At 24.9% G+C, this 17,935-nt stretch overlaps 1 protein-coding gene across 7 annotated transcripts in view; it reads left to right on the top strand.

Annotated features, from left to right (window-relative positions):
- Nucleotides 1-17,935, top strand: part of sbm (sobremesa) — a 32,540-nt gene that overhangs the window by 9,265 nt on the left and 5,340 nt on the right. For 4 of the 7 annotated variants that reach the window (XM_067277236.1, XM_067277245.1, XM_067277225.1 and 1 more), the window contains 7 exons: nt 1,526-1,723; nt 1,791-1,892; nt 5,751-6,017; nt 6,703-6,828; nt 8,960-9,059; nt 9,132-9,176; nt 15,801-15,924. In XM_067277236.1, the coding sequence (XP_067133337.1) occupies nt 1,526-1,723; nt 1,791-1,892; nt 5,751-6,017; nt 6,703-6,828; nt 8,960-9,059; nt 9,132-9,176; nt 15,801-15,924 (962 nt within the window). Of the gene's footprint in view, nt 1-2; nt 160-1,525; nt 1,724-1,790; nt 1,893-3,547; nt 3,791-5,750; nt 6,018-6,702; nt 6,829-8,959; nt 9,060-9,131; nt 9,177-15,800; nt 15,925-17,935 lie in introns of those variants that run through there. The other 3 variants (XM_067277263.1, XM_067277273.1, XM_067277253.1) reach the window with 2 other exon arrangements.

Here is a 17,935-nt window from a genome sequence, read left to right on the forward strand (position 1 = left end):
AACTATGAATGACGGGATGCACACTCCACAACACGTGTTAGTGAGAAAGGAAATTGCAGCTGAGGACTCGACACGGAATTTAACAGAGGCTGTTCGTTTTAATTTTAAAAATAGTTAAATTTTTAAGGATGCCTTTAGAAAATAAATCCTATTCGTCTTGTAAGTATTTATTATTATTATTTTTTATAGTTTTTTTTAATTTTTTAAACTATTCTTACCGTCTCCGTTCGTCATTTTATAAATACGCTTTCTGTTGTGTAAACAGGAGAATTACTTTAAGGGTTTTTTTTAATCTGTAATTAAAATTATTAAATTCTATTCGTTTCAGAAGATATTTATCTACAAACAGAAAAACATTAATTTAATCTGATGAACTTGTTAGGTTTTTATTATTATTATTATTATTATTTATTCTCATAACAAAACAAAAAAGATTAAATTTAGATCTGAGAACGTGTTTAAATGTTTACGACGTAAAACATATTTTTTTTAAAATTTTATAATATATAAATGTATATTTTAAAAATATATTTGATTTAAAATCACCAAGCATATTTTATTCTTAAAGATAATTGTCCGATGGGAAATTGGTATTTTGCTTATTGTAACAAATGGCTGATGCAATAGAAAGGTCGTAGCTTTAATATCCTCTTTTATAAATGATGGATATAAATTCATGCAAGGACTAAATTTTAAATCGATTTCTTATATCTTACTTTTCATATTACTTCCTGATTAAATTAATTATACTTATTTTTTTTAAATAAAAAAAATTTATTTATGTAGACGAATTAAATAAATGAGAGAGTTTTACGTTGCTTCGTTCCCATTTTCTGAGAAAAATTTAAAAATATAATTAATTTTAATATATGATGGTAATTTAAGAGAGAAAATCGAATATTATTTTCATATATTAAAAATTATACCTTTTTTATAATGTAATTTTGTAAGAAATTAATTTTAATAGAAAATATATTTAATGCAACAGTTGGAAATGAAATTACTTTATAAAATCTTTATATGTGTATTAAGTTTATGTTATAATTCTAATATCGCCTTCTCGCACTTATTTATAGTTCCATGTTGGTTTTAATTACTTTAATATTAATTTAATATCATAAATTAAAAAGCAATTTTAAAAATAACTTTACAGAAATATTTTCTATTTATTCCTTTGTATAATATTTTAATTTAATTTTTAAACCGATTTTTAATGTTTTAAAAAATATAATCAAACGATTTTAAATATTTATAAATAATATAAAGATGTTATAAAATCTTTTATAAAGCAAAAATATTCTTAAAATTATTAAAATATTGAGGATTTAAAAAGTAAAGAGGGTGAGGATATTATAAGAGTCGAAAAGTTTTATAAAGGGAAGAGATTAATTGTTGTTAACAGGATATTGATTTAGGTCAGGTTAACAAATCTTCTCACTCGTAGGTGCTTTGGTTAATGATTTATATCGATCAGGTTTAATTTCTGATCAGATATCGATCATGTTTGATCTTTGTTTTATTGCAGTGGCTCACATAGAGAACAATCACATCGTACCACGATTTCCGACCTCGCAATCTGCTTCAAGTGGTTTGTCTGAATTACCTTTAAAAGTTGCTGCCAGTACGAACGAACAAGATGAACCTATATCTGGTGAAGGTATACATTTGAAACGAAGAGTGGGATTAGTCAGTGGAGTTGCCCTTATTGTTGGAACTATGATTGGTACGTATTAATGAAATTTAACGTTTCTTTATAAAAAGCAGTATTAAATAATAATTTTATATTGCAGGATCCGGAATCTTTGTCTCTCCTAAAGGAGTTTTATTGAGGTCAGGTTCCGTAGGATTGAGTCTTGTGATATGGGGAGCGTGCGGTTTGCTTTCACTTTTAGGTAATAGAATAAATGTTTTTTATTGTTTAATAAAAATTGTTTTTTAAATTAATAATTTTTATAACTAATTTCCATTAGCATAATGGCAAATTTACTAATGACTTTATATATATTTATTATAAAACATAAAACACTAACTTCTTTCTCTATAATACATTGCATATTTGAATTTTTGCTAGAAAAATTCAAATATGAAAAGTTCAAGACAAGTTGACCATTTGTAAATTTATAATTAAAATATTCACAAAGTTTGATAGCTTATTCTTAATAATTTTCACTTTAAATTTAATTTTTAAAAAGTTTTATCTTTTTTATTGAGAACATACTTCTCAATCTGAAAATTAGACAGACTCTTTAGCCTATTAAAATCTGCAATATAAAATTCTCTAGTTGCTTTAAACTTGCTGACCAGAGACTTTTGATCGGCTACAATGATGTGATTTGACATTCTCTACAGTCAGCAATTCCAGTTTAGAATGTTCAACTATTCTATAACAGCGAAAATGGTAGAATTTTCTTTTAGAGTTGATGCAAGATATAATAAATAAGAACAGAGTTTCATAAACAAATAATTTATAAATGTTTTCTCCAAGAATGATGATAATTTTTTAAAATTTTAAAATTATCTGATGTAATGTATTTTTTGTGATTTAACCATTTCAACTTTCTCTCTTAAAATTTATGTTGGTAATATTGATAATATTATCAATATAAATTTAAAAATTTATTAAATTATTATTTGTACTTAAAGACAATAGATTAAAAATAGTTTTTTTTAATAATTCAGTTTAATTCAATATCAATATCAATATAATATATCAATATTTAATTCAAAGTTTCCAATTACAATGCAAGTTATATGAAATTTGATATTTAAATCACAACTTAGCTGTTGTAATAAATATAATTCTGACTTAAATGCTGAATATTATCTAATTTTAAATTATTGTTATTATTTTTGTCTAAAAATTCATATGAATTCAAATAAATATAAATCATTAGTAATTACACTCGCTGACCCTTTAGGGTTGAACAGCTTGTTTTAAAGATAATATAAATGAATAAAATTTTATTATAAAAATATATTTGATTAATTTTATAAAATATAAAATAATAAGTTAATTTTTATGTAGATATTGAATTATATAATTTCATTATTTAGTTGCTTTGTAGTTTATTAATTAATTTTTAAATAGAATAAATCAAAATGCATGTTATATTAAACTGCTCTTCTATATACATATATTCATATAAATTTGCAGAATAAATAATAGTTCTTTAACATTTTGATAAGGATTTAATATATAATTACAGTATATAAAAATTAAAACTAAGCAAATATATATAAATTTAAAATTCTTAATAAATATGTAGTTTTAAATTTTATGATATATTGCAAAAATCTATGGAGAAAATTATATTTTTAATTTAAAATTCTATAGATTTTATGAATTTTTATAACATAATAATAAAAATAAATATTATAATAACAGTGATAACAATTACTGTATATAATGATAAATTATATTTCTGGAAAACTTTTTATTTAAAAATAATTTTAAAATACTGTATATCTGTATTAACTTCAGCTTTCATTTTTTTTTACTAAAATAATTAATTTTATCTACTATATTTTTTCTAACTTTCATCTTCAGGTGCTCTTTGCTATGGTGAATTAGGTACTATGATAACAAAATCAGGTGCTGAATATTCTTACCTTCTGGATGCTTTTGGACCTTTCTCTGCTTTTCTTTTTTCTTGGGTGTCGGTCTTTGTTCTAAAGCCTTCTATGCTCGCTATCATCTGTCTTAGTTTGGGAGAATATATAGTTGAACCTCTTTCAACCGGTTGTGATCCAAATCCTTTATTGGTTAAATTGGTGACCACAATTGCAATAGGTAAGTTTTAAAAATAACCCTTTAAAAAAGTGTAAAATTACCATTAAAATCTAAGTTTATACATTGTGCATCTTAATTATGATATATTATTAACGATAGACTATTCTAAATTTTTTAGATTTAAAGAAATTTCTTGTCAAGTGTATTACATGATTCTGTGAGATTTTTCATTTTAATTTTTGGTGTTATTTAATGGAAAGATTGAAGAAAATGATTCAAACATCTCGTACAATATTATAGAACTGAAATTTAATATCTAAGTTTCAAATTTTAAAGAAAACATATATTAAATGATACATGAATTGCAAAATTAGATAACAGATATCAAAAACTCCATCAATGAATCGCTTAACTTTCCCGGCAAAATTTAAAACTGCGTGTGTCGCCATCTGTTATGATATTTTGTTTAAAAAACTTTTTATATTTTTAATTATTATAATGTAGCAAAAAGCTTAATTTTTAGAGTAAGGATAGATTTTATAAAAAGATTGCAAATGCTAATAACAAGTAAAATCGTCATTAAGTCCCACTTTACTCGAGATATGGCATACGACTCCCCCCCTTATCTTCTTACCTCTTGACCTTTAACCACCAAAATTTAATAGCATCAACCCCCCTAATAAACAAACTTCCCTGCAAAATTTCAGAAATTTTCGACAAAAAGCACAGGAGTTATTAACCTTCAAAATGGGTGAACAAAATCGTGCCTCTCACACACATACACTAACATCCACATATATATATATATATATATATATATATAGGGAAAAAACCCCAAATTTTTGCAAAGTAAAAATTAAAAAAAAAAAGGTAGATATTACCTAAAAGTATTTCGCATTAGTTGTAAAATATAACACGTGTTTGTCACTATTAGCGAAAACATTTCATAGAAAAAGGTACTGGTTTAAAGTTGCATTGTTTATTGTTGAAATATTAGCAGAAAACTTTTAGAAATGAATCAACTTATTACACGAATTGTATAATATATTACGAAATTTAAAGAAAAACATTTTACCGAACTGTAAGATAGAAAATAGAGGATGATTCATTAAAAATATTCAATGCTAACACGATATTAATTAAACTCTAATATAACGAAATCGATTCGTGTTTTACAATAATTTAAGATCTTTAAAGAATGTATTTAAAGTTTTATTATATTAAAGATATATATTATAACTTAAATATAATAAAATTAATGTGTATAATCTATAAATCTACAACTACGAATTGGTAACAAGCAAAATGCAATATCTAAATACATTATTTTTGTATATTCGATCTAAATCGGAATGTAAAAAAATAAGATATTTATAAATACGTTATTATTTCATTTAATAAATTCGATTAGGAATACATATGGAAAAACTGTAATTACATTACATTTATCACAGATATTAAATACATATGATTTATCTTCTTTCGATTTTCTTACAATACCTTGATTAAATTTTTACAGTTTCCTCTTTGATATTCTCAATATACCATAATTGTTTATTTATTGTGATTCTTTACGCGAATTTCTCGAAATTCTTCCGATTTTGCAATTTTTACATCGTTTAAATAAATTCGTGCTTGCAATATTGTATAAAATATTGTTTTTGTTATTTTCCTCAATTCTTCTGTTAAATAGTGTCAACGACCGTAACAACAGACGTACGGTACATTTAAATATTATACAAACTTCAGTAATATAATTAGCGAATATAAATGAATATTTTATATGTACTGTACCATGCTAGATAAAAGGTATTTACAGCATATTTTTAATTATGGTATTACGATACAAACTAACAATCGCATTAAAAATGATCTGTTAATTGAGCCTAAAGTAGCTTGGGTCACTTTCATTTAACGAGATGTTATCAGTTTAAGCAAAAGTGGTCATCAAGGGAGATCACATCGGCTAAAACGTAAAAAAAAACATGTAAAGAAAATTTAAAGTTATTAAAAATTCTAGGTGCATTATGTTATGCAGAACTGGGAACATTCGTTCCGATGTCAGGAGGTGAGTACGCTTATCTGCTAACGGGCTTCAAAGATATAAAACCATTACCTGGTCCTCTACCTGCATTCCTGTACAGTTGGATGTGTGTACTACTATTGAAGCCGTCCTCTCTAGCTGTTTTATCATTGAGTTTTGCTGAATATTCAGTTCAAGCATTATATTCACCTGGTTGTTTTGGTTCTGTTATTAGCAAGAAATTAATAGGCATCATTTGTGTATGTGAGTTATTAAATATTTTAATTTTTCTTTTATTTTATTAAGTTTACGTTAATAAAATTAACTTTATCGTAAAATGAATGACAGAAATTATACTTGTATTAATAAAACAAAATTTAATTGAGAAATAAAAATAATTCCATTAAAATTTTATTGATATCAAATGACTTATTAAGAAATGTTTCGTATTAATTTTATGAAAATTTAATATAATTCTTGTAAATTTATAAATTATTTTTAATAATATTTTGTTGATTATCAAATAATATTTTTCAATCAGTAGATCGCGATCTCCAAAAAATGAAATAAAAGTCTTCACTCTCTGCTTTGGAGATCAGGTTTTAAAGTAAATAAGAAAAGTCGGTAATATACCCGAAAAAAATATATTTAATTAATGTAATAAAGGAACAATTTATGCGATAATAATATTAGAAGCGGTTTATATTTAATATAAAATTAAATATTCGTACATACAAATTTAAAATTTTACAGTTTGGACTTAACGAGATTACTAATATGAAAATTGGATATTATTTGATATATTTGTTCAATTATGAATGTAATAAATTATATAATTTCATTTTTTACAAATAAACAAATAAAACAACATATTATAAGAAAAAACATTTATGTATAAATGAATACAAAATGTTTTAATAGCTAATTAAAACGTTTTATTTTCATTCAGGCATCATCACTTTTGTCAACTGTTACAGTGTTAATCTAGCAACTAGAGTGCAAAATTTATTCACTGCAGCAAAACTATTAGCGATCGCCATCATCATCGGAGGTGGTTTGGTTAAAATTGCTCAAGGTATAAGATTCATTTTACATCATACAAATATTTATACACCATAATTTAGATGATAAAATGGCATAATATAAATACCAAATTTTACATCAAATAAATGAAATAAATCAAATATTTTTATTCTGTAAACATTTTTGTTTTTTTTTTATCAGGTATTTTCGTAATTAAATTTTGAATATTTTATATTCTTAAAACTCGTATAATAATAATAATTCTTATTTGTTTATACTGTGCATTACGTATATGAAAAAGTTGTCAACGTTGTTGCTGGACTTTCCGGGCATTCTTTATTTGTTTTCACCCCTAATAATTGTTATCATTACCTTTAATTCTTCAGTTTACTGTAAGTAAAATTATTAATACGAATGATTACTCGTAAAAAAAAGCGTGGTCATATTTTTAAAATGTTACCCACCCCCAACTCTATAATATATAGTGATCTTTTGGTCTAATTTCGATGAAAATTATGATTAATAACAAATATATATATATATTTATCTCAAAGAATTTTATTAAAAACTAGTTTTTTAAAATATTTTTAACCCGGAAATGAAGTTGGGGGAAATGTCAATTGCTTAAAACTATTTTATTAATGTATACCGTACATATTTAAAAAGTTAGAACTCAATTGGTTTATCAAAATTATAAAAATATCAAAAAACGTTAATATTGGGAGTGGAATTTTTTTTTATTTTTGAAATAGATGCATTTATTTATTTATATCTTGGGAGCTTCCTGAAATATGGCTTTTACCTCTTAATATCTCCCGAACCAATAATCCGATTTTCCTGAAATTTTCTATAAATATTTTCCTCTAATACACAAACCTCCCTGCAAAATTTCAGAAATTTTTGACGGAAGGTACAGGAGTTATTAACCTTCAAAATGGTGAACAAAATCGCCCCTTACGAACATACACTAACATCCATATATATATATATATATATTAAAAAATGGGGTTTTCCCCTATATATATTTATATATATAGGGGGAAAACCCCATCTTTTTGCATTTTTTTCCAAAAATGTAAAAATCTTGGTCGTTTTTGACCGAATGCTATACAGTACTTTCCGGAACTCTGCACACAGCGTACAGTCTGTAACAGCCAGGAAAGTAAATATACGATAAAGATGGGTTATTCCATGAAAAAATATGGAATTTTTGTTTAACTTTCGTAATGAAATGGATTTTTACTATTAATTCTTTAAGTCATCTTATAAATAATCGTTTCAGTAAATGTCTATTCATAAAGAAACAAATGTTACGTTACAATATTTAAATACAGTATGTTGCATAATACAATAAAAATACGTTGTAAATATATTGTTGATGCAATTCTGTTGTCGACATATGCCTTCCTTACACATTATAAACGCGTCATACAAAACAAACTCCATAAAAATACTTTATAAAATTTATTTATTTTTTCTTTTCATCCTATTAAATTTCCTATAACAAAAGAATTTATAATAAATTAAAATGCATTTGCCAGAAACCCTTGCCAATTAGTTCGATTTTATTCTAATATTTTTAAAACATTTCACTTTAGACAGAGCCGTTATAACTTCATAGGGCCCAGGTAAATTTGAATTAGGATGACCCATGTATAGTGTTAACTTCAGACATTTTTCTTCGAGGGAATTTTTTTGGGGGAAATATTTTTTTGTAAAAGATTGGTTTGGGGTCCCCTGTTGATGGGGAAACCATGGGCAATTGCCCTTTTTTGCCCGCAGGTTAACGCAACTGATCAGAGCGACTTTATAAAGTATGTTCACGCCTGCACATGATCAATTCCTTTCTGTCGTATAAATATGATTTAATGCATATGTAAAAATATTTTGTCTTTATTCTTTTCTCTAACATTTTAAATAAATTAATTTACTCTTACAAATATAATAACTAAGATTAATGTCGTTACAAACTCCATTAATTATAAACAGTAAAAAGTATTTTTTTCTTTTGTAACTGAGAAACAAATGGTACATATCTCTTGTTTTATAATCATATATTTTATTTAACTTAACAGCTAATTTATCATACTGCATAATTTTTATTAAAATATTAATTTATTGTCGTTTTCTAAAATGATTTTTAATGATTTAAAAACTAAAAAGTGAAAACTTTTTACTTGAAGGTCATACTCAATATTTGGCTGCGGGATTTCAGGGATCTACAACTTCATTTTCTGATGTAGCTACTGCATTTTATAGCGGATTATGGGCTTACGATGGATGGTAAACATTTGAAAATAATTTCGTGATTTATTATAAAAATGAAATTTTAAATTATATATTTTGTTCTCTCAGGAACAATTTAAATTATGTTACCGAAGAATTAATAAATCCTTACGTGTAAGTAGGCATTATTAATCATTTTATTCAATTTTTATTATCCTAGAAAGGTCGTGACGGGCTTGTATATCCGGTTCTAGTAGATATAAGATGTTGGAAACCTTGAGAGTATTAACAGATCAAATAAATTGAATTTTGCATGCTGTTTTGATAGTTTTCCTCGAGTGAAAATATAAAAATAGCATGCAAGTTCACTAAATTTCCAACGTTTCGAACTTCTGTTAACTAACAATAGAGATCTGTCATGGCCTTAATGGGACATTGTGTAGCATGGGTATCAACAGAAAATTTCCTTGGAGACAAATAATTACGTCAATAAATTGCTATTTAATTATATAATTTTGGTGATTTTTGGGGGGTGGAGAGCAAGTGCCCCGTTTGCTTCCTCAGCGGACACCCCTGCTGTGCCTATTTGTGAAAAAAAATCTCGAGAGAAGCTATTTTATATTAAAATGTTAATGTTTAATTTGTGATTTAATTATAATAAACATATAATATGTGTATACAGCAAATTGATAATAAGAATTAGATTTATGCTGATATAACTATGTGATAACTATAGCATTGCTATAATATTAAAAACATTATAATGCAGATATTTTGAAAATGAATGAACATTATCACAGCTGAAATATTTAAATTTATTACTCGGCTTTTAAAATCATTAAAATAGACGATTAAAATCATTATAATGCATAATTACAAGATATATATTTTAAATGTATTATAATGAACTTAATATAATGAAGTGAATATTAAAATTTGACTTGATTTTGAATTTAAGAGAGTTAAGTTTCTATCAACATTAAAATTAAATGAATAGTTGCTTCAATTATTGTGACTGTTAAATAGAAAAGAAATTTCTAAATTAAGATGTTTGTTTAGCTGGAGGTAAAACTATTTTAAATGCAAAATTATGCATTTATTTACCATTACTAACCGAAAAATATCCATATTTATATACAATTTCTAATTAACAAGTTCAAAATAATTTCCTAAAATTCTGAAATCCTAATTGTGTTTTATTAAAAATTTTAAAATAAATGAAATTTTGTGGAATTGTGAAATAGAATTTCAATGAGAAATACCTTATAACAGTATATTTACACAGATCTATAGACACTACTCGTGTAGGTTGTACACAATAATAAGTATTTATGTATCTAAATATAGAAAGAGTAACTATGACGATTTCGGTTACGTTATAACTTTATGAAATCTTCGTTAAGTGACACATACATGTATAAACAAATCAGCAAATCTCTACTGAATTGCACGATTTAAAATAATAAATAATAAAACATATTTAAAATACAAGAAAAGTTAATTATTCTGTTAGTAAATTTCCCGGAAACATTTTGAGCTGACATCAAGTTGTTAGATTTATATAATTTATTGGAAAGATAAATATTAATATTATTTCCGAAGATTGCTTTATCGTGTTTTCTATTTAAGTTAAAATAATTAGGAATTAATTAATATTTTATATTCTTTTAATAATTTTCGAAAAATCTTTAAATAAATCATTTATTTAAAATATTAATAAAACAAAATTTCTAAGACAGATGTATAATTGAGAAAATGTTTGTAAGTGCTATTGTTTAATTGTTTTCCTTCATAGAAAAATTGTTTCTTAATGTATCGAGCAATAATTTCTTTTAATTCGTAAATTAATTTTGAAAATGGTATTAAATGAAATTTGTTTGTGTTAATCGAATAAATATGTTACGTTTACATATCCCGAAGCTGAAAGATAATGAATATTAACTATTTAAGGTTTAATAATAATAATAATAAATAATAGACATATTTATATTAAATTCAAATGGAAACATTTATTTTATTAATTACTTGTTTATTGATAAAACAACTGGAAAATTTTCAATTATAAATAACAGCTATTTCTGCATTATTAAAATGATTTTTAGATATTTTTAAGAATGAATATCTGTAATTATGTCTGCTGAAAACAGTATTGATGTCTTTAATAGAGTGTTAAAGTTATTTTTGTCAGTGAAGCACTGACCAGACGGTCTCGGTGCTTCCAAGATAGATAGTTTTCATATCAAATGCGACATTGGTTGCTGGACTAATCAAGTAGCGTGTCACATTTGACATGAAGACTAAATGAGTTGAGGTTTCTTTGCACAGATTCGTTACTCGACTGATTAACGAAGCTTTAAATAGACTCTTCGCTGAATATTTTAATCTTAATCTTTTGATTTTGTTATGGTATTAATTATTTACCTAAAAAAGAAATATATCGATTGTAATGTAGTGTGTTAATAACATTTAATGTATACAAGTCTAATGCAACAATTGTGTAAATTTTTTGCAAATTCTATAGATTTCAGCTTAATTTTTTTAAACGGAAGTGTAAACTCTAAAGTGTACACAGAAGCATAGTCCTTGAGGAATCTGAAATTTTATCTCATGGTAACAGGCTGAATGTTCTGACCACTAAACTATTAATTCTATTCAATTAAGTGAATAAATATACATATTTTATTGTAATATTTTCTGGAAAAAAACAAAAGGATTTCGTAAAAGATTTACAATTAAAATTACTTTATTAATTTCATTTGATAAAATAATTTCAGTATAAAAACTATTTTATAAGAGTAGGCCTATGTTTAATGGAAAAATCGAAAATATTAAATTAAGTTTTGGATTAAACCAAAAAAAAAATAGCTAGAAAATAATTTATAAAATATATTTAAGTTTTAATAATTTAGAAAATTAAAAATAAAGAAATTTAAATTTGAGAAATGATTTTTTTTCCCTCAGAAAATATTTAAAATGTCCAAATCTCATCTTCGAAAACTAATATAACATTTATTAGCCTTATTAAATTTCTTGAGAGTAAACAAGCCTTGAGGAGAGTTGATATTCATTCAGAAAAATGGAAAAACTTTTTAACGAAATTTTCTTTACAACAGAATTATGTTTTCAGGCAATGCCAAATTCATTTTCAGATTCAGCAAGGTAAATTCTTTGCTACGAAGTTAGAAATTACAAAATATATCAATAATAAAATTCGAACTGGTTATAAGAAATTTTTATTGATTTTGTTTCAAGTTCAGCCTTCGGCTTTACGAAATTATATCAATACAAGTTGACAGTTAACGATGAAATTAGACTAACCGAAAAATTTAATCTTCTGTTAAAATTAAAGATTTAACTTTAGAATTCTTTTAGTTTAAAAAAAAAATTAAAGAAAGAAACGAAAATTTTATTCTGAAAATCAAATCATTTTCAAGAATTGTTATCTGTAAAGAGTTTTTTCAAAATATTTCGTCTCTCTAACAACAAAACTCTAGCGTGTATTGTTGTTAGAGAGAATATACAAGAGACTTCATTAGTGTGTAAGAATTTAGACAGTCGTTCGTGTAGATTTTTAATCATAAGGTTTATTTCTAATATTATTTCTCTTAATACTGTTTAACAACTAAAAAGGAAGGATATTCATATATTCATGCAAGTGATTTTTATAGAGATTAATCAAATCATTTTTCATTCTAGAGTTACTATACGGATTGACTATACAGGATATTACATTTATTATGCAATATCTTTATTTAGTCTAGAGAATTTTCGTATTTTTAACGTTAAATTTTGCTTTATATAACTAATTTTTTAAATAGTTTCTAAATATAGAAATACAGTATATATATGAGAACAAAAAATTAATGTTAACAAAATTGCTAATATCATCAGATTAATTGTAAAATCAAAATTTTATTGCTTGTAATGAAAGTCATGCATGTTTTTCTTAAAAAATTTCTCAAATTCTACAAATTTCAGTAACATTACAACTTTTTTTTTTTTTTTTAATTATTTAACTCATAATACTTCTATGCAGAATTCTAACTGAAATAAACTGCAAAACGTGTGTTTTGTTGTCATATAAATAGAGATTTTAAAGACATATTACTAAATATTTTAATTTTAATTCGAAGCTTCTAATCTTTATTATTATTACTATTTTCATAACAGTCTTTTTAAGCCTGGTATCAGCATATTGAATAAGATGCACTGTGTTTTCTAATCAGTGCAACAGAAACAAACATTATAAAATTTAGTAATTAAAGAATAAATTTAATGATTTCTAAAATGTAATTATTATTTTATAAATAATTACTGAAATTAGTACATTAGTACATGAATATTTGCAAAGTTTCGCGGTATTATAATTTAAAATCGTATTTATAGTGTTTCTTCATATTACAAATTTTGTGTGTTTTTGGGAGTTCATCTTTAATGCAAAAAGTTTTATTAAATTATAGAATTGCACATATAAACTAATTACTTTTCTCTTTAAATCTCAGCCCTTTCTAATTATAATGTCAGAAGTAAAATTAAATTTTATACAGGACATACCCGGCTAAGGCTGGGATCTCGCCTTGTTAGTGACTCATCTCACTGCTCGTTACTAATATTTTTATATATCTGTATTTGTATAATGCCTTCTACAGAAATTGAGCCGGGGCTCTCTCAAAAGTGATTAAAATTTTATTGATTTTGTGTAGTTTGTTCCTTTAATCCATGTTTATAACAAAGGACAAGAAGCATTAATCATAATTTCTTTATTAAATAATCATTAAAAAACAATTAATGATGCTAAATTAATTTGCAATGCAGTTTTATTACAGAATATAACATCTTAATCTCTAATTAAATTTATTTTAGTGTATTAAAATTAATCATTTAACTTAATAAAGGATATCAAAGATACCTTTTTTTGGGGGGAGATGATCTGAAATGTTCATCAATATGACATTTCATTCACTCGTTCTGATAAGTGTTATTTCTTTTGGGAAATAGCACTTGATGTCGAGTGAATGATTTGATTGTCAATCATAACAAAACTCAAACCATTTTAATCTATATGTTAAAATGCTTTCATCAATACATCGTAAATTCAGTAGTTTACCGAATCGTGCATATATTTATTTTATATTCCCGTGTTTAATTCAAACTTCTTATAATAAAATACAGTACGGTCGCGATAATCCGAACCCCTGTTCATCTGAACTGCTTCTACCATTCCCCTAAAATAATGCCAACTTATACACCTGCACGTGTAAACATAAATCACACGTTGTGAGCACTGTTGCTTATTCTTTCTTTGACTCTGTTCGGCTTAACAGTTCTAAGCTCTATTTGTTTCTGTAATGTATTTTACAACAGTAAAAAAATGGCCTCGAAGCGTAAGCACTGTCATACCCCCTGTTAATCCGAACTTTTTATTAATCCTAACTACCACCGGTCTCAAATAGTTCGGACTAACGCGACCGTACTGTAATAGTTATAAAGTGATAAACAGTTTTACAATAATATAATACTCGTATAAATCAAATGAATGAACTTTAAAGCTGTTAAAATTTCTTAAATCTGAACACGAATTTTGACTTAATCGAGTTTGAAACGTGACAGATAAAATTTACTCGGTAAGTCTTAAACGGCTATAATTTTTCAAAAATGAAAAATTCCAATAAGATTTAGATTTCAATTTGGTAAAATCTTCAGTCTATTCATTTATTATCGTCTTTTCGATCCTGAATATTATTTTCACTTCTTATAAAACAAATGCACATTTTCTTTCGTTAATTTTTTTAATCTTTCAGAAGTCTTGTCAATTGTAGTAACTGGCAAACAGTTTCGGTATTTCATACAATTTAAAAATGAATGTATACAATAAGCCGAAGAATTTAAACAAGTACAATTTACGTCACGAAATCTGTGTTCATCTGTCAACGTCACATTTTTAAAAAATTGCATCTGTTGTTGACTCTCATATTTTCTAACATTGATTGAAAAGATAAAGGATTTACTTTAAACAATCCTTTATCTTTCTGCCATTGAAAATACGATCTCTTTATTCTTCCTAGTTTCTCTCTCTCTCTCTCACTTTCTCGCTGCCATTTTTTTTTTTTTTTTTTTTTTTTTTTTTTTAACTTTATTTAGATATAAATATGATAGCTAAAATATAAAGTAGGTATCTTTAATGATCTATTTTAGTCACGTTTTCCTTAAAGATCTCTTATTATGCTTTTAAAAAATTATGCAAGAGATCTATGTACCGATTACAATCGAATATTTTGCTTTTAAATTCATAAAATACTTTTCTACTTGCGATAGTAAAAGTGTTTAACTTCTTTTATATATATATATGAGATGCATTTTAAATTGTAATTCATTGATAATGTGACCTTTTCTGAAACATTTTTATCTAAATACTGGAAACATTTAGGAAGCCAACAATTGAAAACACTGTTTACATATTAGTCACCATCCATTCAAAAATTTCTTCATCCAATATTTAAATAAAAATATAATTGCAGAATTTTAAGAATTTAAATGAAAAATTATCACAAAATACCCTTTTTAACTTATTATTTATTCTGTTTACAAACTTTAAAGATTTTATGAACATAATTTTACAGTTTTTTTTTCCCTTCTTCCTTTCTTCCACGTGATATGAAATTTAATATAAATACGTTGTTATGTGAAATATATATATATCTTTTTATAGTATATAGATGCAAAATTTATTATGTTTACACATAAATATTATAAAGTTTTATCGTATTGAAATCTTATGAGCATTTATTTTTATTTTAGAAATCTTCCACGATCAATAGCTATAGCTATTCCTTTGGTAACATTATGCTATGTAATGGTTAATATTTCATATATGACTGTTATGTCATCATCTGAATTATTAGCTTCAGAAGCTGTTGCTGTGGTAAGTCAGTCATTTTTATTATAAATTTTAATAACCACATTTGCTATTTTTTAAAAATTATTCTGTGTCTACATTTATTATGAACTTATCCCATTTTTACTCAAAGTGCATATAACATTTTCCATGTTTCGATTATTTAAAACGCATTTGCATTTTTTCATATATATATATATTTTTTTTTTCGTATTCACATCGAAGATAATCATAAATAAATTCTTATAATTCGTTCGTATACAAACTACAATAATTTATATGCTCAATGATAAATAGCATGTTTTCAGATAGATTCACAGATATTTAATATATTAAACTATATCCTATATCCTGACTTTTTAGTTTTTTAGCATGCAAACATTGTAAATTAATTTGAATGTTCCACATTAACATTTTTTCTGTATTATAAATAAAACACATTTTTTCTTTAAAAAACATCTATAATGTAGTACAATGTTTTATTAACAAATACTTGTAAATGTAAAATGCTAAATATATATAATATTTTCCTAAATTCATTAATCTTTTTAACATTTTATACTTTATTTATCTTGAAATTTAAACTTGGAAACATGCTTTGATAAGCACAAGAATCTTAAATATTCCAACGATGGCGATACAAAGTATATAATGTTTGTTTCCTAATCAATTGATAATGAAAAATATATATATATATAGTGTTTGAAAACAGATTTTAATCAAATCTTTGATGATATATTTTAAATAGGATAATAATGAATAATTTAAGATTACACATAATGTTAATTTGAACAATACTTGTTTATTCAAAATAAAATTTGTATATATTTATTGTTTATTTATTTTGAATCATGTAGAACATTGATAATTTAAGGACTTGTCATACATTCCTGTATGATAAATCCTAAAATTATCAATGTACTACATGATTTAGAAACACAAAGTTTAAAGGACAGGAAGCTTCAAGTAAATATTTGGAATGTGTTTTATGTAATATATAAATATATTATTGGATTATGTGTTTATTAAGTACTAGAGAAAATTGGGTTAATGTTACCTATGGTTCCAAAATGGCGGCTCGTCTCTGATTCCAGCAAATAGAAGAAAGGAAACAGTGGGGACGCACGTTCTAACCTAACCTAAACTAGCCTATTCTAGTAATTTTGTTGGTAATAATTATGGTAATTTATTAGAATAGGTTAGGTTAGGTTAGAACGTGCGTCCCCACTGTTTCCTTTCTTCTGTACGCTGGAATCAGAGACGAGCCGCCATTTTGGAACCATAGGTAACATTAACCGAAAATTGTTAACTGAATGTTACTCCTTGTTCATATAATGAATATGATATTGAAATAATTCGTTATATTTGTAAGTTCAGTTAATGATGAAAAGGTAATAATAATACTGAATTCTGTAAATCCCTACAACAGAAATAAAATTCTTATTTTGAATAAAGATTATAATCAAGGCCGAGGAGAGGGCTAGGGATTTTCCCCAGGTTCGGAGAAAATTATTGGAACTTCTCTAGGTAAACATTCTCTAGCTATTTTATTTGTTCAAAAAAGGGCGCTCTATTCCGGTCTCATACAAGCTCGTAATCGATCTGATTATAATAGTAGGGTATCGTCGAGCTGTATAAACAAACATACGAACATGTAACATTCATCAGTAACTGTAAATTTTTAAATGTCACATTTTAGAAAATATGTTATCACATTTAAAACAGATATGCTCTTGAATAATTTACCTAGTTAGAATTTTATTTATATTTAATTTACTGCTCAATTATTTAAAAAAAACTTCAATTACTTATATTGTTATCATCAAAAAATTAAAATATGGTTCATTAATTTTATAGTATATCGATTAGGTCGACGTTAAACTATTTAATTTAATCTTAATTTAATATTTTATTTCTAAATTAATTAGCTCTTCAGTAAAATTTTAATTATTTTGTTGGGTAATTTATTTTATTTTGCTTAATTATTATGCTTGTAAAATATTCAATTAAAGCTTTGTCTTCAAAGAGTTTTTAATAT

The sequence above is a fragment of the Centruroides vittatus genome, unplaced genomic scaffold (genome assembly GCF_030686945.1).
Source record: "Centruroides vittatus isolate TY-2023 unplaced genomic scaffold, ASM3068694v2 contig_1162, whole genome shotgun sequence".
NCBI classification, from domain to species: Eukaryota; Metazoa; Arthropoda; class Arachnida; order Scorpiones; family Buthidae; genus Centruroides; species Centruroides vittatus.